Consider the following 27,380-nt stretch of genomic DNA (forward strand, 5'->3'; position numbering starts at 1 on the left):
TTCCCCAAGTATTTTTTTTGTGTGTGTGTGTGTGGGGGGGGGTTATAGGGCTCTAGCCGTAGAGGCCGGGGCGGGGGCAGGGGCTGGAGCCGTGTGTGTGTGGAGGGGGGGTTATAGGGCTCTAGCCGTAGAGGCCGGTGCGGGGGCAGGGGCTGGAGCCACGGCCTCGGAGGCTGCTCCGCCATGGCCTCCTGGACTGACATGACAGAGAGGCGCGTCGTATGCACGTACGCACTTTGCAAATGTCAGTCAGCGCGATCTTTTTTTTTTTTTTCCATCAGCATCGGTTTGAAAATCATATTTCATTTAGATTTGATTATTCACAAAGCTGGAATGCTGCGCTTTGCAACAATAGACCTACAACTTGTGGTGAGAAGCAGTAGCAGTCATCCAGAAGTGAGCAGAGAAAAAGGTACTCCTCTCAGAAAACGTAGAAATAACAAACATTTTAGATGTTTAATTACTATTTGGAGCATTGGGATCGCTAGAAGAGGGCTTAATGAACTCATTTTTGTGAAAACCTCAAATTCAACCAAAACTGACATTTTTCACTTTTGCCTGTATAGCTCAAAATTAGACCGTGCGCATTCCGACTGCCAGCACGGGTCACATATGTTTGAAACAAACATACATTTAGCCTAAATACTTGCAGTAAAGCTTTTTAACAATGGAACACCTGATTTCATACATACACGAGTATGAGTTTTACTCAGAACTCTACCCTACATTAAGCTAAAAGAAGTGGAGCTTTGTTTTTGTCGTTTGGACTGATGTGGTCAGGGTCTTGGTCATCACCATGGTCACTGTTCAGTACAACTGTGTGAAGCTAATGTGGTCAATTGCCAAGGCAGGTCATAAACAAAACAGCTGAGCTCAGTGTCTGGAAAGCCCTGTGATGGGCTGGACTGTTGAGAACAATATCATAGCAGAGCTGAACTGGATGTTTGGCAGTAGTGCTTTGCTAGCTGTATGCTGAAGAAAACTATTAGGATTTCTCTGTAGAAATGAGAGTGAGTAAACCCAACCATGAAAGTTCTGTTTAGAGCAATACACATTATAATGTGTAATATAGTGCTGTCTTATATTGATGTGTCATGACTGCTTTTGCTTTGATTATGAAGGCTCATGTTTTTTGTTAATGTGTCTATCAGTTATGCAAGCACTCAATGTTTGTAAATACAGAATAGACTTGAGATATCAGAAATGGTGTTGGTATTATAGTTTTTAAATATAATTTTTGAGTGACTGGAAAATTAAAACTATGCTACTTGCAGATATGAACAGTATATGAATTTATGTCTCTCCATTTATGCTTTTGTTCTATTTCAATATACCTGATTGCTTTATTGTACACACTGGGTAACAACGATTGCAGAATTTCAGTAGTGTTAAAATTTCAATAATTATTTTAAGTTAAAGTGTAATTAACAAAAATTATAATTTGTCATCATCTACTCACCCTAATGTCATTCCAAAACCCATAACACTTTTATTCATCGTCAAAAAACAATTTCTGTATCTCAATTGCAAGTCCATGCACTTTCAGAAAAAAAAAAAATTTCTAACAGTGTGCAACCAAAACTTTGATGCTGCAAAAAGTTCATAAAGGCATTGCAAACAGAATTCATATGAATCAAGTGGTTTAAACCAATTCTTCTAGAGACATAATTTATATGATGAATGGATTTAATATAGGCTTTTATTCACATATAAGTATGAAATATGGCAATCTGAAGCTCATGCTCGATTGATGCTCAAGACCAATGTTTCCGTGTTTACCATATTTGATGAGCTCTATGTATGCTCCTTGATAAGTGTACATAGATTCTTTTTGCTTGACAATTTGATACATCTGTTTTTTATTTTTATTTTATTTATTTATTGTGTGTGTGTGTGTGTGTGTGTGTGTGTGTGTGTGTTTGTGTGAGACAAAGCTATTCTTTTCCATACAATGAAAATAAAAGGTTACCACTGATACTGGTCCCCATCTGTTTCACTGTATGAAAAGAACAGCTTGGACATTCTGCTAAATATCTATTTTTGTCTTCCACTCAAGAAGATGATGTATATATGTTTGGAATGACATGAGGGTGTTTATTTATTTTTTTCATTTTACATCCCTACAAATTGGTCTTGATCACATTTCTCAATTATTTACCAAATTCATATTTCTACGGTTTTTATGCTTTAAAGTTTTTTTTTTTTTGTAGTAGTAGTAGTAGTAGTTTAGATTGTGCATGTGTGTGTTCAGCCCCACAGCATCCCTCTCACAATTCTGACTACCTTACAGTGAGTCAGCACTAATAATGCATGCTGACAAAAGCAGCTGTATCTCATTGGCTTGCGCTTTCTCATGTTCCCTCTCTCTCTCTCAGACATCATTGTTCAGTTTAATCTCCTAATGCCCTATTGGCTGAGAACTGGTCCCGACATCTGCGCCTTCATCTCTTCTTTTAAGACTCAGATGAACTAAGACATCACAATCCCACAATGCTTTGCAAAGTGTACTGCAGTGAGTTAGCATTTAGAGAGAGAGAGTTGGTGAGAGGAAAAAGGGAGGGAGGAAAAGTGAATGTTTACATGGTGAATTTATGAATGACGTCGAGAGTGAACGAAAGAAAGGTGTGGCCTGATTAAAGATCCAGAAGGAGCGAGAGTTTGTGTGCTAGTTTGAAATGAGCTGTCATCTTTTTGCTGGCTTAGCGGTGCTCAGATATCTTTCCTGCTCAATGCAGACAGAAATGCAGCATTGCTGGGTATCAAAATGTGGGATGGTGCCTTGAGAACAACAGCTTGATGGTAGGTTTCAGTGGAACTCTTTCTGATATGCACTGCGGATGCTCCATTGATTCTCTCACAATGCTGCTGGTAACATTTTGTCATTGTGGATAATACTTAATGTTTTGACAAACTTATGATGGATACAGTAATGCTTTATTTTTGCAAATTTGTGGGAAAAAAATTAACATATATCGATGGATGATATATATATAGTTCTTGGTACAACTTTATGGTTGACAAAGAATAACTGCATTATATTATGAGTTCTGGAGCTGTTAGTCTGGTGTGTAATGTTATACTTTTTGTGGTATTTAGGGGTAAATTACTGTTGTTCATCAGTATAATCAGATGTCTTCATCATGTGAAAGAGAAATTGTGCGCCAGGCTTGCTTATATAAATATTATGTAACAGAACCAAGCTGGGATGGCATGCGGAAAATGACAGGGGCTTTTAGGAGTCTAGGAAATTTGTTTGTTTTAGAGTCTGACTATTTGGAATATGTAACCCTGGACCACAAAACCAGTCTTAAGTGGCACGGGTTTATTTGTAGCAATAGCCAACAATACATTGTATGGGTCAAAATTATCCATTTTTCTTTTATGCCAAAAATCATTAGGATATTAAGTAAAGATCATGTTCCATGAAGATATTTTGTAAATGTCATTTCCTACCGTAAATATATCAAAATCTAATTTTTGATTAGTGATATGCATTTCTAAAGACATCATTTGGACAAATTTAAAGGCGAATTTCTCAATATTTTGATTTATTAATTTTTTTTGCTCCCTCAGATTCCAGATTTTCAAATAGTTGTATCTCGGCCAAATATTGTCCTATCCTAACAAACCTTACATCGATGGAAAGCTTATTTATTCAGCTTTCAGGTGATTTATAAAGGTAAGTTTAAAAGAAATTGACCCTTATGACTGGTTTTGTGGTCCAGGTTCACATATATAGGCTATCTACTATGGTAAATGACTGGAAAATACTATAATGGTAAAGACAGAAATATCATTTGTGGTGGGAGTTAGGGGTGGTGGAATACATATATAGAGTCCACACCATTGTTGCCTTGAAAGGGAGCTCCTGATGTCAATTTAGTACGAAATAATTATATGTGTGTGCAATTTATTTACTTATTTATTTATTTTTATTTTTATTTATTTATCAAAAATAACATTCAACTGCTGTCAATCCATGAACCTATCACTTTACATTGCTAAAAATGTAAAGTAGTTAAGTTACATATTTAAAAATGATGTAACATCAGTCATTTGTGTAAATGTCTTAATATTTTGATTTCAACAACCAAGAAATTGTACACCCATGAATTAATTTGCTATTTTTCTGTGTTTAGCATAGGGACAGATATAGTGTATCTAGTAAGTTTTTTTTGTATAACACTTTTCTTAAAAATAATTTAGCAACACAAGCAATACATTTTTTTGTTATTTGCTAATATCTCACATTTCTTCAAAATCTCACGTGTTCCCTCTCGAACTCACAGCCTTGTATTTCTTTCATTTCAACCTTGTTATCTCAGTTCTTAGTTTTTCAGATTTTTTCCATCGCTGCTATTTTTTTATTGTTGGTATATGAATGCGAAACATAGACATTTTTGCCAAATGCCCCATGTCTCATTGTTTTTTTCAGCATCTTCCACCATGAGCTCTGCCATTTGACACCATGTCAAATTAAGAAGTAATTGAAAAAGGGCATCAAATCGGTGTCAATTCTAAAACAATAGACAGATCAGATCAATCTGGTAGCAGGATAACCATATATACATACAGTATACAAGCATATTAGAATATGTTATCATTGTCATATAAGCAGCAGTGTATGGGAGTTCATTCACTTCTGTTGCATTCCGTCTAACAGCTGATTTTAATTTAAGAACTTGTCCTGTGTGAACACCCCCTTATGCTCTGGTTCAGATGTTCACAGCCTCTTTCCGTCTCTCAGTGTTGCTATGGTGATATGGTTTCGGTGAAGCTCAGAACGAGGGGGTGGATGATGCCCTTGAGGGATCCACTTCAGCACTGTGGATGTGTCCTGCTTCTTTCCATCTTACTGATCTACAGTATTTGTGACATGCCCTACATTGCAAGCTAATCTGCACTTCCTTTGAATCAAATCTCAGATGGCAGTTTGTGGATGTTTTCTCATAAATTGCGTGTTTCATCTCTAAAGCTGGTGTCTCCCTAGCCATTTTTTTCAGCTGATTTTCAGTTGTAATATATACAGTTGTATGATATGTAAATAGCACAGTCAGGAACATCACAATGTCTGACAGATGCTCTCACAACTTACACTTATTAGTTCTTCTGATGTTATCAGTGATGTACTACTTCCTCTCTATTTCCTCATTGCAACTGCATGTCAGGTTTATAAATAATAAATAGGCGTTGTTGATGTGTAAATGTGTGTTCATGCGTTAAAGTGCATTCTTCTGTCTCATGTCAGAATTTTACAGAAGTACAGAACAAGCTAGTTGCAGTTTAGTTTTAGCTGAGGAGAATGTTTTTTGAATGTCACAGTATATTTACATAATACAGAACTGTTTTAGTATACTGTTATATAATATTATATACTGTCAGTTTTTTTATTAAATTTTTTGTTTGTTTTAGTAATTTTTACTTATGTGCTTATATATTTTTTATTAAATATTTCTATAGCTGTTAATTGATGTTTATTTCCTTTGTAGTTTTAGTACAGTTAAGTGTATATTTAATGTTTTCATCTAATATTTATATTTAATTTTATTTCAGCTTTGTTTCAATTACCGAAACAATTTTAATTGTAATGCTTTTAGTTTTACTTAAATAGTAACATCCCGTGGTACAGAGCAGTGCCCTTCAGTACCAATGACTTTGCACAACTTTGACATTTAGTATTGGAATTAGGAATTAAGTAGAAATGGTTTACAAGGACAAGACGCTCACACAGTAGCTATGCTTAAAAAAGCAGTGTTACTGATAAGAAGAAGAGCTTATGATCAAGATCATCAAGCTCAAAGAACAGTGCTGGAGGCAGAGCAACATAAAAGGAAAAAAACACAAAGAAAAGAAACAGGATTGATCTACTCCCCACAGGAAATGATAGCAATTACAGAACAAATGGGTTTGAGTGGAACCATGCTGGTATTGTGGTAACCTGAAGCATTTTAATCTTATAGCATGAAGTCTCAATTTTCCTCACCACTGAGAATGGACTGGATGAGACAAGCTGTCTGTTTGTCATTAAAGATACAATTTTAGAATTTGTTTTTATTACTGTATTTGTGTTCTTGATAAGGTAAAGTGTTGTTCCAAACCTGTACGAATTTCTTTTTTTTTGTTGAACATAAAAGAAGATATTTTGAAGAATGTCGGTTACATTGTTTTGGTTTATTTTGAACGTTTACTCGACGCACATACTACAAATTCGGGTGTGCAAAGTACTATTTTTGAAGAATGTTGGTGAGTAAACAATTGCTTGTAGTCATTGACTTCCAATGTATTTTTGCCCCAAAGATCTTTTGTGTTCAACAGAAGAAAGAAACTCATTTAGGTTTGGATCAACTTGAGGGTGAGTAAATGATGACAGAGTTTTCAATTTTAGGTGAACTATCCCTTTAATTTGACTGAATTTTTATGGGAAAGTTGTTTTTTCCAGTGTTTACGATCTATCCACAATAAGAGTGTGTTGCTTTGTTAGACTTGAATAGGTTTCCCAATATGTAAGAGATTTATGTTTCACTCTAAAAGTATTACCTTATACGGCATCCAATGCAGACAAGCCCGTATATTTTCTCTTTATGAGCTGTCATATGCCACACCAGACTGTCTTTTCCAGTCTGTTACATAGATATTGTCCAGAAGCCTGTATTTAGAGTTCTACTTTCACTGAGCACTTTGTGGTCAGTGGATGGACTTGCAGATGCATGACTCTGCTCTGCTCAGCACTGAGGACATCTGGAACGTTCTTCTGCTTGGCTTTGTGCAATGTGTGCATTAAAACAGACAGCTTTTAAATGCCTAATTAAATATTTACTGCAATGGCTGTATCTGTTCTGAAAACATTGTGTGCTCTTAAAAACTCTGCAAAACAGATAAAAATGGATATTTGCTAATTATTTTTATTTAAAGTGTCCTTAAAATACAGCTGTGAAAAAAGTGGAAAATGCATCAAAAAGCATTAAACATTTCCAAAATGGGGTACATGCACATAGTTTGCAAGAGCATGATTCTAAACACAATGAGGCTGTAAAAGCAGACTAGTGTGATGATGTTTAATGTCCCTAACAAACTCTATAGTCCCATTTAAGTACTTGTTAGCAAACGGCTTTTTAAAGAAAAGCAAAGTCTTAAAAAATAATAATTAATTAGAGTAGGTTTTACTGATATGTTGTAAAATAAACTGTAAAAATATCTTGTGTTTGCTTGTGTTAACCACAGATCGTATTTCAGGCATTTAACCAAAGACGAATTAAAAAACCCATTGACTTCAAGGCGATGGAACTAGAAGTGCTAAAACCCTTTTCAGGCTTTTGGCTTACAAAAATATGTCATCCCTCCCTATAGCACTCTATTATCATCTTACTGTTCATCATGGCTGATGTTTTACCTTTTAGATTATTAATTTGGATTTACTGCTCACTTTAACACAGACATAAGTCAAGACAGCATGCTTTAATTATTAATCTGCCTTGTAATGGTTAAAAACTCAAGATTTCGTGAGAAGTGGGATTCCAGTGCCTCTAGCACCTTGTTTGTATGAATTAATGCAGTGTATTTTCACACAAAAGAAACAGCTACACCTTGTGGGCCTTCCCAGGAAAAACATCTCATCTCATTTTTATTTTTTCATCTATTTGTATTAACTCCAGTATCCTCTCCACAGGGTCAGGGCTGAAGGAGTGTGGGAGGTCTTTGACAGAGTGTTAGGATGGCAACTGAAGCTTCTACCCTCCCAAGTCCTGTGGTGCGTCAGATCGACAAACAGTTCCTGATTTGCAGCATCTGTCTGGATCGCTACAACAATCCCAAGGTCCTTCCCTGTCTTCACACCTTCTGTGAAAGGTATGTAATTTTTGGTACTACATTATATTGCTCAATTAATTTTTTTATTTATTTTATTGCTCAAATTATTTACAATTATTAAATATTTGTTTTGCTGAGTGTAAATGACATTATTACATTAACCTTTACATTATTGTAAAGGTGATTTTACTGATTAGATAGTTTTATAATATGAAGAGCACGACTTAACGGTATATGCAACAACAATAACAATATGCAAAATTAACATTACAAGCTCAAAACTGACAAATTTGTTAATGCAGGAGGAAGCACTACAGTATATTTCTTCAAAGCTGCAGCTCACCTTATCACCCAGCATTTATCCCATTACACTTCCTCTCATTGGCCAATAATGACAGGGGAGTGATTAGTAGTCATTATTGCTGACACTTGATGGCAATCAGACTTGTCCATAAAAGAGAAACAAACAAGAAGGCAGACACCAAAACAAGAAATAATGTAAAAGTTTGTCCTAGGACGTACTGAAACAAATACATGGACAATAAAGAAAGATACTGTAAGCGTTTTCTATTTTAAAAGATGATAAACATGTTTATGCTGTGCAAGGTATGCATAATTGTAAGATTTATTATTATTATTAAGTTTTAATTTGTCTTCTTACAGTATAAGTGTAATATACATAAACCACATTAACCTTTACTTTGATATGACAATGCTGTAAATTAGATCTAAAATATTTCCAAAAGTATTTTATGTTTGTTTATATTGTTTACCCAGTCAGGCTATTCTTGTTTGAATAGCCCTAGCATATTTATTTTGCCCCATGTTACAATCATCCATTTAGTTTGCAGTGTCACCAAACTTCCATGATCCAGTCAATTCCCGATGGACAAGATCAATTCCTGCCCTGCATTTTTTGTTCCTGCTTGATAAGTTGTTTTGCTCAGATATACAGTATGTCACAATACAGAAGAAAAGTTGGTCACAATGTCTGTTTTTGACAGCCCAATGTTTGATTTATCACACAAACACTTACAGTAGTACACAAATTAATATGTATTTGTTGTGATAGCCAGGCACTGCCAACGAAGTTGTTTTTTCAGTAACCTGTTCCTGTTTCTCCAGGTGTCTGCAGAACTACATTCCTGCCCACAGTCTGACTCTGTCTTGCCCCGTGTGCCGTCAGACCTCCATCCTGCCGGAGAAGGGTGTGGCGGCACTTCAGAGTAATTTCTTCATCACCAACCTGATGGAGGTGCTAAAGAGGAGCCCAGACACTAACCTCAGTGAGGACTGCACTGACGCTATCAACGGAGTGGCCACTGGACAACCACTCTCCTGTCCCAATCATGGAGGAAATGTAAGAATTACACAGCAGCACAGCATAAAAAAACTTTCAAAAATCTGTAGTGTACAAACGCCTCACTGTATGGTACTGTATGTTAGAAGTATTTTCCTCCAGGCAAGTTGCATTCTGTCCAGTTTTTGCAAAGGGAGAACATAATAATATAATTTATAAGGGCATTCATATTCAGTATGATATTCAGTTCTCCCTTTCTTGTCATCAGCTAATGGAGTTCTACTGTCCACCATGTGAGACAGCCATGTGTGAGGAGTGTACTAGTGCCGAACATGCAGAACACGCCACTGTCCCGCTCAAGGATGTTCTAGAACAGCACAAAGCCTCGCTACAGGAGCAGCTGGACGCCGTCAAAAACAGGCATGTAACATACACTCATGTACACATTGCTACAGAATTTAAATTTATGTTGTTTTATGTTTAAGCAGCAAAATTTCTCATTAAAAATAGAGCTGATTATGCAGAATGGAGAAAAGCAAATGAATACACAGTAAAGGTCCTTGCACACTGAGTCCGAAATTTTCGTATGCTTTTTTTCATATTCATCATCCTAAAAATTCGTCATGCGCAGAAACCTTGCACACTGAGTCCGATGCATACTAATTGATTTGATTAATTGATTGAATTGTCAAAACACCTCTCAAAATGCTTGCTACGGATGCGAAAAACGCAGAAAATCGAACCAGATGCGAATTTATGACGGACGAAAATTTTGGAGGCAGTGTGTAAACGTGATTGACACAACGTGAGGTCGTATTTATTTTTCAACGTGTGAAAATTTTGGACGAAACATTCGGACTCAGTGTGCAATGGTCTTAACTCCTGGAGTTTGCTCCTGTGAATTAGTCATTGCACCATTAAACACCAAATAATCCCAGATAGCAAGGTGACATTGATACAATGTCGAGTTTTTATCCAAACCATCACCTTGGTTGAGGTTGACATTTCAATATTTCAAGTATCGACATTGAAAGTTTGATGAAAACTGACAGCACACATGGGTGGAGACCGGGATATTGAACAAACATTGATTTGCTGTTGATGACCACTGCATCATGAAAATATATCTCTGCGGAATTATAGTGGGTGTTACCCAATCTGTGGGGCATTTTCAAACATAATAGACATTTTCAACTGCATTACCTGATTTGTTCTAATCACCCATTGTAGTATAAAATTCTTACTGATTAAGAAACACCCATTTTTGTTTTGCATCTGCACTTCTCAGCAGTCAATTTGATATTTCCTCATTAAAGAGAAAACAGATGCATCCTATACAGAAGTCTTGTTTGCTGAATCACCTGACAACGTCATACTTCTCTGGTACAATTTGAACAATGTTGCATCTACTTTATTATTTCTCTGTTCCTTTGTTTTAGAGGCTTGTTTTTCTGTTGAAATCTCATTCATTTCATTAATTGTGGGTGCAGAAGTGATATTAAACCAACACCACTTTGTAATATTAATTCAATGCAGTTAGCATTGACGCATCAACATTGACTTTCATTGTTTTAAATGGTTGCTTGCTATCTTGGCTATTATTATTATTATTTTATTATTAAAACCAGGGCCAGCATATTAATATCTATATGATTTATTTATATTCACAGTACAAATATAAATCATATAGCGATAATATGAGGACATAAAAATGGCTGGTATAAATATTTTACTATAGAATTAAAGGTTGAATTTCAAATTTGACACTTCATTGCTTTAAATTTCATGTCAACTATTTGCATAACTACATTTTAAACACTAATTTAGTGCAGCAAAAGAATGTGCTTAAGTGTGTAGTACACAATAAGTGAGACAAAACTAAGTGCAAAAGTGAAAAACAAAAAATTAAAACCATTAGTAAAATTCAAGTACAAAACATTATGAATCGCATTAAATTATTTAAATATATGCAGAACTGGACACCCCTGTTTTATAGTTTTGATGTCTTTACTATGATTCTACTATGTGGGAAATAGTAGTGATATAAATGACAAAGAAAGAGTAGATTTGTCCAAATGTTTGACTGGTAGTGTGCAAAAAATGAAAGAAAAGTAACATAAAAATAGATAAAATATGTAACTTGCTCTTTTTTTTTAGACTGCCAGAAATTGACTCTGCGCTGGAGGTTTTGTCTGATATTCTACAGCAACTGAACAATCAGAAGAGTTCAATAGAAGAAGTGATTCATACAACTTTTGAGGAGCTTCAGAAGACCCTAAACGTACGCAAAAGTGTTCTGCTGATGGAGCTGGAGGTCAACTACGGACTCAAACAGAAGGCTAGTAGACGCTATAACTTTTGTAATGTTGTTATTAGAAACCCGGCTTTTCCCTCAAATAGCAAAATATTCAGCATTTTGTTTTGTTTTCAACATTAGCCTTAATTCTACACATTGTCAGATTATTTCTTTGGTTATAGTATCAACAGATTCAGATTCAACTACCCCTAAAAGTTGCATAAAATCTAGTGAATTGTGAGTGGCTGTTTTATATGCCTGTCTAATTAAGCAGTTCTTGACTGGAACAAGTTGCAAAGCAGACCAGACTTTATTTCCTGCACTGTTATTTTACACCCATCCATCCTGGCTCCTCTGGTATCATTCACAATGTCTTGCTGTGATGAATGATTAAACCAATCAATAACTGTAGCATATGCTTCTGTGAGGGTCTGACATCAGTCCTGGCAGCTGGCAGTGCGTCACATGGGAATGATTCATCTGGGAGAACCAGACCAACTACAAAATCACCTGAGCCCTTAAACACAAAGTAAACAAAGGCAGCACAGCTAGTCGCTAACAGGCACACATAGTTTGAGGCTTTGTAATGGAAGAGGACTGTGATAAACAAGTTGAGGTGAGGTAGGATTCTGGATTCAGTTTTCTTTATGGAGTTTTGTTTTTAGCGTTTGAGAATCAAACTGCTTGTCAAGTTTTTTTCTCATGTGATGTTTTTATGATGGTTGTGGTTAATGATTGAACATATACTCCAGATGTAAGTGGTGTTATTTGTGTGTGGATCATTGATTTATCAAAGCATGGATCTGTCAATGCTTTTAGTGCATTTGGTCCTTAACCAGTGTCACTGTCATTCTGTGATGACTGATGTATCAGACCCCCTTTTTCTCTGATAGATGCATGTCAGGAATTATTGTTCATTTAGAGCTGACTGTTATGTTGTCCAGTACATTCTTTTAGCTCTGATTAACTTCTAATATTTCTTTAGCACATACAGTGGGGTCCACTAGTTCAAATGCTTAAGTTTGTAATTCTTTAGTAAAATAATTCCCAAACACCAATTTTTAAAATGTTTTTGAAAATCTTATGCTCAACAAGGCTGCATTCATTTGATAAAAAAATACAATAAAAACAGTAATATTGTGAAATATTATTACTATTTAACTGTTTTGTATTTTGTATTTTTGTAAACTGTTTTGTATTCTTGTGATGGCAAAGCTGAATTTTCAGCAGTCATTACTCCAGTCTTTAGTATCAAATAATTATTCAGAGATCATTCCAATATAAAAATTAATATTATTATAAATAAATTATATAAATTGCGTATAATATATAATGTATTAAATTTATACATTATTATATTGTAAATTAAATATTAATTGCATTATAGTATTTTATTTTAGTAGATATATGCTCTATACTGTATATACATAATTACTATATAGTATTGGCTTCTGTAAACTAAAGTAGAGTTTCTACAAATTATATTGTCAGCATAACAGTTAAACTTTTTTTAATGAATATCAGATTTTTTGTTTTAGTTATGCCCTCCTTTTGCAAAATTCACAGCATGTTAAATCAAGTATATCAAGGAGTTTTATAGAAAACCCGAACGTCATGTTGTCCAGCATAATTTGAGAATGTTCCAGCATCTTGTGCTTTACCGTCTATACAAAGGATTTAAAGGGATAGTTCACCAAAAAAAATTAAATTATGCCATTATTCACGCACCCACATGTCGTTCCAAACCCATAAGACCTTCTTTTATCTTCGGAACTCAAATTAAGATATTTTGATGAAATCCGAGAGCTCTCTGACTCTGCATAGGCAGCAATGCAACTGAAATGTTCTCAGGCCCAGAAACGAAGCAAGGACATTGATAAAATAGTCCATGTGGCATCAGTGGTTCAAACTTAATTTTACGAAGCTGTATATATATGTATATATATATATATATATATATATAATTTCTGTCATGACAACTCTCGGAGGGATTGGCATGGTAATGTACATGACAATGTTAATGTATTTGGTCTTGGCGGAATAGATCTGCTACGCTGCTGCTGCGGCAGAGCAAGTACCGAGACTTGCTACTGCCAATACATGCACAACATGCTGCTGTGAGCATGTAAGAAATATTGCTGCTGCAAATATAACATACATGAAATAACCCCCATATAGTGTACATGAATCACCTCATAGCAGATCTATACAGGTGGAGCTGGGGAAGGTGGAGGGTTTCTGAAGCAAGCTGCAACTGCTACGGCAAGCATTAGTCATATATTTGAATGTTGAGCAGCGAGCTCATTGGCTACAGATACAGGAGAGAACCAATCAGCTGTGCCATGTGATAATGATGTCATTAGGTCAGATTGAGTTAGACCTATCGGACTGCGCCATCTAGAGTTTCATGCCAGAACTCTGTATATATATATATATAATACTTTTTGTGTATTACAGAAATTTGTTGCATTTGATTAGTGATCTAGAAAAAATACAGAATCTTAATCTTATCTGTGTGCTTCAGTGTGTGTAAGTGTTTATACATGTATGTTTATGAATATATCACTAATGTGTCACTGCAGGTGTTGCAAGCCCAGCTGGAGTCGTTGCTGCAGGGGCAGGAAGGCATTCGCAGCAGCTGCAGTTTCACAGAGCAGGCTCTTAATCACGGCTCGGAAGCTGAAGTCCTATTGGTCAAGAAGCAGATGAGTGAGCGTCTTGATGAGCTGGCAAGTCAGGAGCTCCCACTTCGGCCAGAGGAGAACAGCCAGCTTGACTTCTTGGTGGAGACCGACGGTCTTCGCAAATCCATCCACAACCTTGGTGTTATAATAACCACCAATGCTGTTGCTGCAGAAACTGTTGCCACCGGTGAAGGCCTGAGGCATTGTATCGTGGGGCAGCCTACTTCTGTGACCATAACAACAAAAGACCGAGATGGAGGATTGTGCCGGACAGGAAATGCTCTGCTAATAGCTGATCTTTCTGCCTCTGATGGCACCGTAGTGGGGGAAGGTGAAGTCACAGATCATAAAAATGGCACTTATGAGTTTGTATACACGGTCCCGTGTGAGGGCCGCTTCACGCTCTCGCTAAAGCTCTACGATCAGCATATTAGGGGCAGCCCGTTCAGCATACGTGCCAGAAAATTGACAGACATCTCCCTGACTGCAGACGGAGGCAAGAAACGTCTCAAATCTCCAGGAAGTAGCCATGTGAAACAGCTTGCCATCAAGCGCCCTGCCAGCATGTACAGCACGGGCAAACGGAAAGAAAACCCAATTGAAGATGACCTCATGTTTCGAATTGGTATGATGAACACACATCGCTTTTGTAACACCTAATCAAAAACAAAAAAAAAGGGCACACTGTTTTACTGTTATCTGCTCTTGTAAAACTTTAATATATTGCAATGTTTTGACCCAAACAAGGTCTTTGTCAGTCAAAAAATATATTTATAAATATTATATAATCTATTTTAAATTAGTATAGATATTAATCTATACTAATTAGTTAAGAAAAACATGAATGAATTTAGGAATCACAATAATATAATAAGTATGAAGGATAATATTCCTTTTCAAATGTTATATGAATACGTAATAATATTGGTAGTAAATATACATAGTTATGTTTATGATGGTAACACTTTAGTATGGGGACCAATTCTCACTATTACCTAGCTGCTTATTATTATAATTAGCATGCGTATTATTAACATATTGGCTGTTTATTAGTACTTATAAAGCACATATTCTGCATGATCATATTCTAGATCCCTAATCCTACACAATACCTAAACTTAACAACTACCTTACTAACTATTAATAAGCAGCCGATTAGGAGTCTATTGAGGCAAAAAGCATAGTTAATGGTTTTTTAATAGCGAGAATTGAACCTTAAAATAAAGTGTGACCATTATGATTTATATTTGTATGTGTGCATGTGTATGTATATAAGTAAAATATGCAATATATAAAACATGTATATGTATTTTTTTTGTCCCAAAGGAACTAAAGGCAGAAATAAGGGTGAATTCACCAATCTGCAGGGAGTTGCTGCTGCTTCTATTGGCAAGGTCCTGATAGCGGATAGTAATAATCAGTGCGTTCAGGTATAAAATGCTGCACCTGTTTAATCACATTATAAATCCAGTCTTTTACCATCATTCTGCAGATTGCTTATTGCCTATTGAATTTAGAATTTATGAAACATCTGTAAGAAAATTAATTGTTTTATTTATAGATATTTTCAAATGATGGACAATTTAAGAGTCGTTTTGGAGTGAGGGGCCGATCACCAGGACAACTTCAACGGCCAACTGGTGTTGCTGTGCACCCTAATGGTGACATCATCATTGCTGACTATGATAACAAATGGGTCAGCATTTTCTCCTGTGATGGCAAGTTTAAGGTATCTGCATCTGCAAGTTTTTATGTTTATGGTGCTAGAATTTATGGCAAATTATTTTTTTTACCAAATACTTAGCATCAAAAACACTGACAATTCTTTCAGTAGACTGAATTGTGGCCAATTTTTTTCTCTTTCTGTCCTCTGTGTGTTTTTGCAGACTAAAATTGGCTCAGGGAAGCTCATGGGTCCCAAGGGTGTAGCGGTTGATAGAAATGGCCACATCATTGTGGTTGACAATAAATCCTGCTGCGTCTTCATTTTCCAGCCCAATGGAAAACTTGTATCTAAGTTTGGAAACCGAGGCAACAGTGACAAGCAGTTTGCAGGTACTTACCTGGGTTACATACTGACATTTAGGCAGCCCTCACATGCTATCAAAATGATCATAAATACAGGTTTTCTAATTGGAAATTGGACATGAATTGTAAAATCATGTACAATTTATGACTGGGAGACTGAGATCATTTTGATAGCCGAGTTTCTGAGTTGGCTAGGCCATAAACTTTAAACATGACAGAGGAGCAGGGCCGGTGTTCTGACAAATAATGCTACCTATCAGATTATGCTACCAACACTGTATTTATCCTACTGTAAGGGTAGGTTTAGGGTTGGGGTAGGTGTACATGTTAATAAAGCCTCACACCTTATTAATATCATGCTGGAAGCAAAATCTGATAGGTAGCACTTTTCGCTATCGAATTATGCTACCATCTGTTTTAATGGGAGGTAGCAAAATCTGACAGGGTAGCACAAATCGTCAGAACACCGGCAAGCTACAGGCAGAGCAGGTGATTGTCTAGGGCCTCGGGCTTTGAGGAGGGGCCTCCAAAACCGTAAAATTCCCTATATGCCAGTCCATGGACAGCAAAATACTAGCCTCATTGTTCACTAGATATTGTTGAATTGTCACTCACCTGCGATTAAACCAGTTAATGTTGCCGTTTCAAAGCGGGTCCCGCCTTCTGAATGTTTGCGTAACGAACACATCCTTCAGGTGCTGAAGCAAACGGCTAAATAGGCACGCAAAGAAGCACAGCTCATAATGCAGGTGTGTGAGTTGTTGTCGTCTTTTATTTTGGAGTGATTGCAATGTATTCTAAAAATAAACTTGTACTGTCGATCAGGGTTGTTTCTGGACAGATCATTCACCAATTTATTACGAGGTTTAAAAGAGCGCGAGCGCTGATGCGCCCAGACGCGACGCTTTGAATTTGCGCGTACAGTAAATGATTTGATGACAGTAAATCGCGTCGAGAGCTGACTAGCAAAATAGCTACAAAAGTAAAAACAAAGAACTTTGTATTCAAATTCAAAAAGCAAACGCACTAGACCATTTTATTTAATGTTTCAAAAAAAGTACCTCAGATGTGTGTAACTTCTAAATCGTGCTTTTGTATAGGCTATTTAAGGTTGCAATACAATACGTAGGCTAAAATCATATTTATTAATATTAATAATATGACTATCATAGTTAATATTGGTTAAATGGGAGGGAGAAATCCTGCCCATACCCAGCTAGGAAATGTTCATTTACTGAAGTGGTATTCAGGAACTGTGAATAAATTACTGAAAAAAAAATAAAAAAATAATAATAATAATAATAATAATAATAATTTTATCACAGCTATAATAACATCCTCAAAAAAAAAAAATTGATTACCTTAATATAGATTCATATGTACGTGCAGTACTGGTCAAAAGTTTGGACACATTACAGTTTTGAATGTTTTTGAAATAAGTCTCTTATGCTAATCAAGGTATACATTTATTTGATCAGAAATACTGAAAAAAACATTGTTGTATTGACTTAAGTTTAGTTTTTCCCAAAACATCTATATTTTGCATTTTACATATATGAATAACTATTTGATGCATTTGTATGCATTTCACACAGGGGATATAGTATTTATTTAAACAAAAACCCAGGAAAATTAGCAAGCTATTTTACTATGTAAAAAGTATACTTTAGGGCTATGTTTTATTCAAAATATGTTGGATATGGACTAAATATCTTCTGTACATTTTAGCTTGAATAAGGTTTTCCCAAAAATAGGCAAGAATATCCTCGATGATTCATATACTTTCAGACATGAATGTCCTCCACGACTCCTGTTCTTTCCAACAGGAAAGCACTTGAATGTGATCAAATCGTAATTAGACTTCAGAAATGTGAAGTAGAAAATTTCCGAAAGTACATTGTAACGATCGGCCTTATCGGAAGTTGTTACAATAAATAAAAGGGGTCAGATTATACAGTGTGAGGTAAAAAAAAAGTGTTTTTAAAAAGATGAGACAAATGACAAAAGTAGACTGCATAAATATTGGATTTACACAATGCACAAGGAACTTAAAACAACACAATAAAACTAGAATAACTTAGGCTGTTAAAAGCAGATTGCCCATTTGAATCGTACCCTAAAACAGTCCTTAATAGTTCCAAGTAGGGATGTAACGATTACCGGTTTGACGATAAATCGTGATAAAATACCCCACGGTTAGTATTACTGTTTCATATTTTAATTATCACTATAACCGTATTCGATTACCGCGATTTGAACAACTGAGGATAAATAAATACTGTACTGCACAGGGCTCCAGAGTGCAACCAAATGGGCGCATTTTGCGATCATTTTTTCTGCCCGTGCGACTAAATTTTGTGTGAGGTCGCACTGGCGCGACCAGCGCATTGTTTAACTCATAAGCGCTGCATTTCTGTTGCATATGAGAAACATCAAAAGGAAAACGAAACTGAAAGCATAACGAAACCGCGCTACTCGTTTGAACTGCGCAGCGCTTATAGAGTGTAGAGCCTGGTTTATACTCGCCGCGTCCGCAGGAGCGCGAAGGTGCGCGCAACAAAAATTACGCAAATATTGAGGAAAGGATGGATGGTTTTCATGCTAAAGTAAAGTAAAAGACCGCTTCTTAAACCACAGGTGAACATGCTGGTATTCTTGTGGGGGGAAAAACAAACATGCAAGCACTGTCACTGACCGCAAGTTTAGTTTTACTTTTCTTTTCGTTTTCATTTTGAAAAGCTTGTTATCTTTGCTGTTTACCTCACGTTATGCTATGGAGGCTCTCTTTTTTTATTTATTTGATTCCTCAGTGTTTGCTAAACGTTCTGTAATTTATTAGTCGGTATATAATACAGCATGTGGTGTATGCCATGCCTCGTCTTATTCGTTTTTGTTAATAAACGTTTTGTAAGCTAGTTTGTCATTGTATCTTACTGTTTTATTGTTGTGCTTTTTAATTAAGAAAAACAAAGAATCCATCTTTTATTTTAGTCTTAAAAAGTGAAATATTATAGATGTATGTAAGCAAATCAGACAATTATCTTTTCTTGTAAAACGTGACACCAAGATCGCAAATTCGAAAGTGAAAGCATCCGAAGCACGGCTTATAACATAGCTAAAGAGAAACCTCCCGTTCACAAAATTCAAATCACAAATAATACTGATGAAAAAGAAGGGGTTGAATGTTAACCACTTTAGTTTTCATATAAATATAAACTATGATAAAAGTTCATCAGCATGCATTGATTAATTCCTACAAATAAAAATATTGCGACCAAATCATGTGCTGGTGTGACCAACTGAGAAAGTTAGTTGCAAAAGAGCGACCAGTGGGAAGAATGAGTCTGGAGCCCTGAAGCATAAAACACAGTTTTATTACATTAGACATTTGACATTTACATTAGATATTTGAACATGCTATTAGATAAACTGTTGTCAGTCATGTTGTCATTTAAAATCCGGACATCATTGGCAATGTTATTGTTTTAGTTATGCAAACAAAAATTCATTTTATTTGTTGTTTGTTGATTTTAAATGTAAACCTTGGTGAAATTAATTATTTGTGTGTCAGTACTTTTTGAACATTTCCAGCACATTTTAACAATACCGTGATAATACTGATAACCGTGATCATTTTGGTCACTATAATCGTGATAAGAAATGTTCATACCGTTACATCCAGTTCCAAGGTAAAAGTGTCCACCGGCAGTGTTGCCAACTGCTTTCAATTGAAAGTAGCTAAAACTGCTAGCTAAATGTCACTAGATGACATCACAATGGCAAATTCACTGATCTATATAAAGATGAGTGTAGATCAGTGGGCAAGATGAGAACTTAGATAAGGTTTGTCCAAGAAGTTGCTATATTTGTCCCTAAACTTTTGACAAAAGTCTCAAAAGGGGCAGGGACATCGCTAAGTCTAGCTACAAAGTAGATAAATTGGCAACACTGTCCACCGGTGTATATACAATCCAAAGAAAATGATAATCCAAGATGTGTGAGATACTGGAATGGTAAATCCATAAAACAACTCCACCATCCAAGTGTATTCAGTGTTTGGTCAATGACCCTGTTTGTTTGTCATGCTGCTTGCTTTATACTGGTCTACTTCCTGATTCCTGTCATGTGATTAAATGTTCATGGGTCTGCCTGTCATGTGATTAAAGACATTAAAATTATTAAGAGGATTAAAATGGCTAAGACAACATGTAAAACCATTAAAACTCAAATATATAGATATAAAACCATCTTCATATATTGAGCGGTATAAAACGTGTCTTTGAGTGACAGTGTCACAGCATGAAGGCAGCATTAATCTAATAACCACATGCTTTTCAAATTGCTTTCTGTCAGTTCATGCATCTAAAATAGTGTTCCCATTAGTCAATTTTTCAACTGAAAGGCAAAGCCGCATTTCAGAAATGCCATATTGGGTGGGTTAATGTGACGAGGCCTTGAGGTTACCAAATGCTGAATGTTCAACTCTTTATCTTTCCATTTCATAGGTCCACACTTTGCCGCAGTGAATCAAAATAATGAAATCATTGTGACCGATTTTCATAATCATTCTGTAAAGGTAAAACACCTATTCTAATATATTGCCATGTCCTGTCTAAATTATGTAGCCCCAATTGTGGTTACTTTTTGAATAGCAGTTTGCTCATATCTGTTCAAAGTTAATCAAAAACATAAGTCTTTTTAAATACTGATGAGTTAATGCAGATTGTCATCAAATCGCAGGTGTTCAGTCCAGAGGGTGAGTTCCTACTGAAGTTTGGGTCAAATGGCGAAGGAAATGGGCAGTTTAATGCACCGACAGGTGTGGCAGTAGATGCCAACGGCAATATTATAGTGGCTGACTGGGGCAACAGCCGGATACAGGTAATACAGGCTTAGACTAATTAAATGTGTTTAACAATGTGATCACTTGCAGTACACATGTCAGATAAAAGATTTAACATCTTCCTATCATCACACTTTTCTGTGGGACTCCAGGTGTTTGACAGCAGTGGATCCTTCCTGTCCTATATCAACACCTCCGCAGACCCTCTGTATGGCCCACAAGGACTGGCTCTGACCTCAGATGGCCACATTGTGGTGGCAGACTCTGGGAACCATTGTTTTAAAGTATACCGTTATCTACAATAGCACTCTCATCTCTAAAAATAAATACTTGCACTTATTCCTTAAAGCTGCTGCCCCCTTGTGCCAAATGGGACCCTCATATTGCATTGCAGTTGTGTTGTTGTGGCTCCATTTGTGACACCCTCACCTTGGACAGAAGAACAGACTCTGTACCCTGATCGTGGTTCTTTGGTTTTGCAGTATAAAGGAATAACTTTTCCAGAAATACAAATTCTGTCATTTTAGCCTCAGGTTGTCTCAAACCACTAAGGATTTCTTTCTTCTGTGGGATGTAAAAGGGAATTTTCTTGAAGAATATCCTGGCCTTTTCTTGTCTATGTAATTAAAGAGTCTTGTAACCATAAACAGGTTCCAAGCCATACAAAGACATTGTGGGAGGAAAAGATCAAAATCTTCCTGGTTGCTTTAACTCTTCAATCTAAAATTTTGCCATTAATTATGTTGTTAAGAGTCTAAGAGAAAAGGAAGATAAGCAATGTAAATATATATTCATATATTTAGCATATAAAATATTGTAATATAAAAAAATGAATACACATCTTGCTCATTGACTTTTATTATGTAAAAAAGAAATCACCTTTTGTGCTCCATGGAAGAAAGTCAGAGTGATTTGGAACAACACAAGTGTGAGTAAATGACGACAGAAATGTAATTCTTGGTTGAAAGTTATGCAGTTCTTCACCTTTGACTCAAAAACTGCTACACATTAGGGAAAACATTCGTTTCTACTGTATGTTGAAAAATCTGAATGTTTAGATGATTAAAAAGGGAACTCTTCAAAGCATTGGCATGCATAATAAGAATGCAAGTAATGCGATTCCAAACTACTATTGAATTCATATATCTGCACAACAAATAGACAAACCCCCAAAACAAATCTCACTATGGTGGGCTAGTATCAATAATATTTGGCCTGTTTAAAAGTGATGTCAGGAATATTCATAAAATATGCAACAATATATGTGCTTCTTTGCTATTGACTGTGATGTGCACAACTGTGGTTGGTACAATGTTCTTATAATGCAATTAAGTCTCTTGAATCACCCATATTATGCAAGGAACATCACTTGATATGCTTTTTAGATTGTAAACAAAATTTCCTTTTTTTAATATCATTGCACTGTTCATTTAAAAATCAGCCGTGGTCATTTCTCTAAACCATAAAAGTTAATGTGTTGTTCAGAGAAACAATATCACATGCTTAAATCACCAGATGCACTTTGTGATTTAGCAACACAAAAAATATGTATTGTGCTGTTATTAATAATAGCCCCCTGGTTAAATGTTTACCAGAAGACATGCATTATTATAATTACTAATCTTCATGTGTTCTGAGCGTGGTTGTGTTGTGTTGTTGACAAACCAACCATGTTGTGTGTTCATATTCATAATGCTTAAAAAAACGAAAAAGTGCCCAGGGTTCTTTTCAAGTGTATTTATGCCGCACACAGATAAATCTTCCTTGTCTTATGTCCGTTCTCCTGTACAGTTCGATTGTCATACACAGGGAACTATTGCTGCTTGTTTGCACAAAATACACAATATATTACATGATGTACATTCCAGAATGTATTTCTCCCCTTTATATCCACAAACCTGCTTTTTTTGTAGCATTAAAGCTTGCATTTTACTTTGTTGTATTATCACATGAAAAGACATGCAACCAATTACGCTTTTACATTTGTAGATCTTAATGCCACATTCAGGTGACATGGGTTATATCATTTTTTGCACAGCACATAAATAAACTGCAGTATTTGAGATGTTTTGGATATATTCTAGTCATTAATTGACTAAACACAGGCCTATAGAATGATGGTGTACTTAATTTTATAAGGATGCGTAATTTGTTCCATGCTGTACTTTTATGGTTATGAAAGCAATCTAGAACCTCAGATGGAAACTTAGGACAAACCCTTGGAGCACTAGAAATACAGTAAAATGGTCTACTGTTTTTACTGAGTGAACTGAGTCAGTTTGATAACAGTTGACTGTGAGCCTTAATTCCCAGTCAAGATCTCCTGAGCCATTCATCAATTCACGATTCATTTCATGTCCATGTTTCAATTTGCTTAAAATTGCAAAAACTAATAGAAGGGACATGAAGGCAGGGTAAATTTTTATAGTGAATGGATCTTAAGTTTAAAAGAGCGGGGAAAAAAAATTAATTAAAAAATAGTCAATATTACCTATTTTAAATTTATTTCTAACATGTAAATGGTTTAGAAATTTTTTTGATTGTTTAAATTTAAAATATTTAATTTTGCTCATGTTTTGTCAAGGATGTACTCTTAAAAGTAAAGGTGCTTAAAAGGTTCTTCACAGCGAAGCCATAGAAGAACCATTTTTGGTTCCACAAAGAACCATTCAGTCAAAGGTTCTTTAAAGAACCATCTCTTTTCATGTCCATGTTTCAAGTTGCTTAAAATTGCAAAAACTAATAGAAGGGACATGAAGGCAGGATAAATTTTTATAGTGAATGGATCTTAAGTTTAAAAGAGCGGGGGAATTAGACAAAAGATTTTCTTCTATGGCATTGTGAAGCAGCTTTATTTTCAAGAGTGTATTTCATTTTTTTTCACTAGCATGTTACAGTATTTAAACCACTGACAAAACAAACCTAAAGAAATTCACAACACAAAATCAAGTACAAAACTTTTTTTTTTTTTAATTTTCAATGGTCAAACTTGCCAAACATCTAGAAAAATATACAACAAAATGCTGAACCTTACCACAACATCAAACATAAAAGAAAGAAGAATATTCACATTTTTCCCCCTTTAGAGATAAAAGCACATTCTGTTTTTCCTTATTATTCAAAACAAAAGCACCGTTCGCTCACATATCCCCACAGTAGCCTGAATCGTTGGAGAGCTGAGAGTTGGAGCTCCGGTTTGAAGACGAGTTCCATATGTCCAAATTCATGTGTGGTCCAAAGGGATTGAAGCTGGAGTATTGTTTTCCCGGGCAGGCGCCGCCTGGTTCGCGGCTGAAGGGTGCGACGGGTGAGATGGGTGAGTGGGACGAGACCGGCACGGAACGCTCTAGGTGGAAGTGGCTCTGGTAAGGCTCGCTTTGAGGTGTCCAGATGGAGCCAAATAGACTGGACATGGGTGACAGACTTCTGGTTCCTGAAAAGTATGGCTAGGAAAAAAAATAAAAAATTATGAGGGAAAAATTGCTTTAATATTCCAAGCATCTACTTCTCAATGAAGACAAACTACACACATTTTATTAGGCTGGAAAATAAACACTGTGTAAACAGTGTGTTTCTAAGGAGCTCAGAATAATACTGTCCAAATAACTTTTAAACCAAGATGCCAGTGTAAACCGTTTTTCTGCATTTGCTTGCAATTTGTGGGTGTTAATAGTTCAAGTATCTGCTACTCTTTATATTGCACACTTAATTGTAATGTACTAGTTTAAATGTTAACATGAGACTCCAACTCTTACAACTGCATTATAGTATCCTCAAAAACATCGATTTTGAGATACATATTGATTCTAAATATTAAAAACACTTAGGATACACTGTTGTCAGCTATGCTTTCTCCCCAAGTCTTCTCTGTGAGGCCATAATGTGCATATTTTTATTAGATAAGTATATAAACCCTTGCACTGTATGTTTTAGTCAAGTGTCAGTGTTATTCCACGAGCAGCTCATGACTCAGCGTTTTCAGGGTCTACAAGAGTGGCTCGGATCACAGTGAATGCAGCAAACTCCATCTCTGAATGTGCTGCGAGTTTAACATGCAGTTTCACATTCACATCATGTACAGCATTTTTTGTGGACAGAAGATTTCACTACATTTGTAGGAAGTGTTTGTAAACAAATAAAGGTCTCTTTCTAGTTTTCCACCTAAATAAAAGAAATTAAAGTAAAGTAAAATAATTACTATATTTAAATATATTACAGTACAGTTGTAGTACAAAAATAACACATTTTTGACTAAGAAATAACAATATATTAAAATGTGTATTTTATTTAGAAAGTCCATTTGTACAGTCTCTTTTTTGCACTTTTGGAAATATTTGTTGCTCTGATTTTTCTAGCTGACTCGGAGAAATGCACAAGAATTCCAATGTACCTGTACTACAATGTACTTGTGCAAATGGCAATACACTCTAAACTAGTAATAATAATATATTATATTACTGTTATTAGTATTAGTATTATTATTTAACCCCCTCTGAGCTATCATAATCTCTGTTATAGTTTCAGTTAACAAGAAAATATTTTGCTTAGTTATTAAGTACATTAATTTAGATACTGTTTAAATTGTATACCCTTAATTGTAGCATTTCTCTGTGTCATTGAAAATGGTATCAAAACAACAAAAATATTGTTTATTTAAATTGCTGATTTATGGCGTGATAAAGACATAACCAAAAAAAACTTGTAATATGTAAAAGTATAATTTGCATATTTAAAAATAACATTTCAGAAAAACTTGTAATACATAAAATGTCTGCAATTCTTAATGTAATCAATCAACTGGGGAAGTATGGTGATATCTGTTACTTAAATTTCTTATTCTATTCACCTGGGGTGTCGCCTCAAATATCGATACTTTTCAAGGTAACACTGTTGCCTTCTGATTTTAAGAAAGTGCCTGACAAAAACAAACACTCATGTAAATCTCACCTTGCTGCCCACACAACTGCCAGTGTCCCATGTGGAGTTCATGTCATGGGTTCCATTCTCACCCCACACTGGCTGATGGCTGTGGGTCACGGTTTGGCTTTGATGGCATGAGAATGCATTTTGGTAATTGCCATTACCTTCACAGAAAAAAAAACAAAGAAAACGTTGACTCATCCTTTAGTTACTATGTAGTACAGTGATATATTTTAACTCCTCGTGACAGAAAACTCCTCACCTGTTGGCATGTAGTTGGTCTGGTCACTAAAGGGATACTGACCGGCACATTGGCTGTTCACGTTGTTCCAAGGGAAGCTTCACGGTAATGACACATAAGAATTTTTATCTGATTGTGTATGGACACATAATATGAAGTCAAAAACGAAATGGATAGTATATAATAAAAAGCCTATGAGACATACCTCTCATATCCTGATGAGGGACTCTGAGGGACGAACGGGAGGGATTCGGTCATGTTGTACCTGAATTCATTGGTCAGAGGAATTGAGGCCGGTGACCACGTCTCTTCAATCACATTAGAGCCGATTATGTCTGGTGAAACCAAAATAAAACATATGAGTGTGCATCTTAACCGTGATTCTCTTTTTAAGTGTAACGTGTGAATGTCCCTCACCAATGTTTTTGTCCACACCTGCAGCTACATCAGCGAAGGTGTGAGGGATTGCAGGGGCGGCACAGACTTCTGGGTTTTGGCATGGTTCCCTGACATAAAGATTGTTCATGCTGTGGACAAAAGCATTTATATATCATCAAACACTTTCAGGATTCTTAAGTCAAAACACAACAAACTTAAAGGATTAGTTCACTTCCAGAATAAACATTTCTTGATCATTTACCCACCCTCATGTCATCCAAGATGTTTATGTCTTTCTTTCTTTAGTCGAAAAGAAATGAAGGTTTTTGAGGAAAACATTCCAGGATTTTTCAATGAGAGCCAATTGGTTGAAGGTCCAAATTTCAGTTTAAATGCAGCTTCAAAGGGTTCTACACGATCCCAGCCGAGGAATAACAGTCTTGTCTAGTTAAGGATCGTTATATACTTATTTATATACTTTTTAACCACAAACGCTTGTCTTGCACTAGCTCGACTTCACAAATCACATAGTCATGTTGGAAAGGTCACGTGTGACGTAGGCAGAAGTACCAACCCAGTGTTTACAAAGCAAAAATGCAAAGAAAGTCAAACGCCCTTTATAAAACAACGATGCTGGACAATTTAGAAGTTGGAGGAGAAAGAGATTTTTTTTTTGCCCTACTCTTATCTTTTTGAACCGGAGTACAAAGACAAAGAACGTGACTACTTTTCAACGGCCACGTACACACTGCAAGTTTTTGCATTTGTAACCATAGCAACATTTTGGCGTCTTGCAGGAGTGAATAAGAATTTATCCGTTTGGTATCTGCCATTTTTTGGCTAAAGACTCTTTTTGTACGTGCCACTGATAGACGTGCTGTGTT

At 35.8% G+C, this 27,380-nt stretch overlaps 2 protein-coding genes across 7 annotated transcripts in view; one reads left to right on the plus strand and one right to left on the minus strand.

Annotated features, from left to right (window-relative positions):
- trim2a (tripartite motif containing 2a) overlaps positions 1–21,743 on the plus strand; it is a 28,662-nt gene extending 6,919 nt beyond the window's left edge. Inside the window, exons 1-12 of one of the 6 annotated variants that reach the window (XM_016495494.1) lie at positions 937–1,010; positions 7,667–7,845; positions 8,932–9,166; positions 9,375–9,526; positions 11,264–11,444; positions 13,985–14,711; positions 15,413–15,516; positions 15,648–15,815; positions 15,973–16,141; positions 20,620–20,690; positions 20,855–20,995; positions 21,110–21,743. In XM_016495494.1, coding sequence (XP_016350980.1) covers positions 7,712–7,845; positions 8,932–9,166; positions 9,375–9,526; positions 11,264–11,444; positions 13,985–14,711; positions 15,413–15,516; positions 15,648–15,815; positions 15,973–16,141; positions 20,620–20,690; positions 20,855–20,995; positions 21,110–21,262 — 2,235 coding nt within the window. In that variant the 5' untranslated portion in view covers positions 937–1,010; positions 7,667–7,711 and the 3' untranslated portion in view covers positions 21,263–21,743. Of the gene's footprint in view, positions 1–936; positions 1,011–2,532; positions 2,800–7,666; positions 7,846–8,296; positions 8,413–8,674; positions 8,761–8,931; positions 9,167–9,374; positions 9,527–11,263; positions 11,445–13,984; positions 14,712–15,412; positions 15,517–15,647; positions 15,816–15,972; positions 16,142–20,619; positions 20,691–20,854; positions 20,996–21,109 lie in introns of those variants that run through there. The other 5 variants (XM_016495476.1, XM_016495485.1, XM_016495504.1 and 2 more) reach the window with 5 other exon arrangements.
- Positions 21,744–23,902: 2,159 nt separating this feature from the next.
- The window catches only part of tmem131l (transmembrane 131 like), a 64,831-nt gene continuing 61,353 nt past the window's right edge, over positions 23,903–27,380 (minus strand). Inside the window, exons 30-34 of the mRNA XM_016495465.1 lie at positions 26,536–26,645; positions 26,324–26,453; positions 26,140–26,216; positions 25,905–26,041; positions 23,903–24,403 (exon numbers count right to left, since the gene is read on the minus strand). Coding sequence (XP_016350951.1) covers positions 24,098–24,403; positions 25,905–26,041; positions 26,140–26,216; positions 26,324–26,453; positions 26,536–26,645 — 760 coding nt within the window. The 3' untranslated portion in view covers positions 23,903–24,097. The remainder of the gene's footprint in view (positions 24,404–25,904; positions 26,042–26,139; positions 26,217–26,323; positions 26,454–26,535; positions 26,646–27,380) is intronic.

Source organism: Sinocyclocheilus anshuiensis, unplaced genomic scaffold, assembly GCF_001515605.1.
Source record: "Sinocyclocheilus anshuiensis isolate Anshui unplaced genomic scaffold, SAMN03320099.WGS_v1.1 scaffold517, whole genome shotgun sequence".
NCBI classification, from domain to species: Eukaryota; Metazoa; Chordata; class Actinopteri; order Cypriniformes; family Cyprinidae; genus Sinocyclocheilus; species Sinocyclocheilus anshuiensis.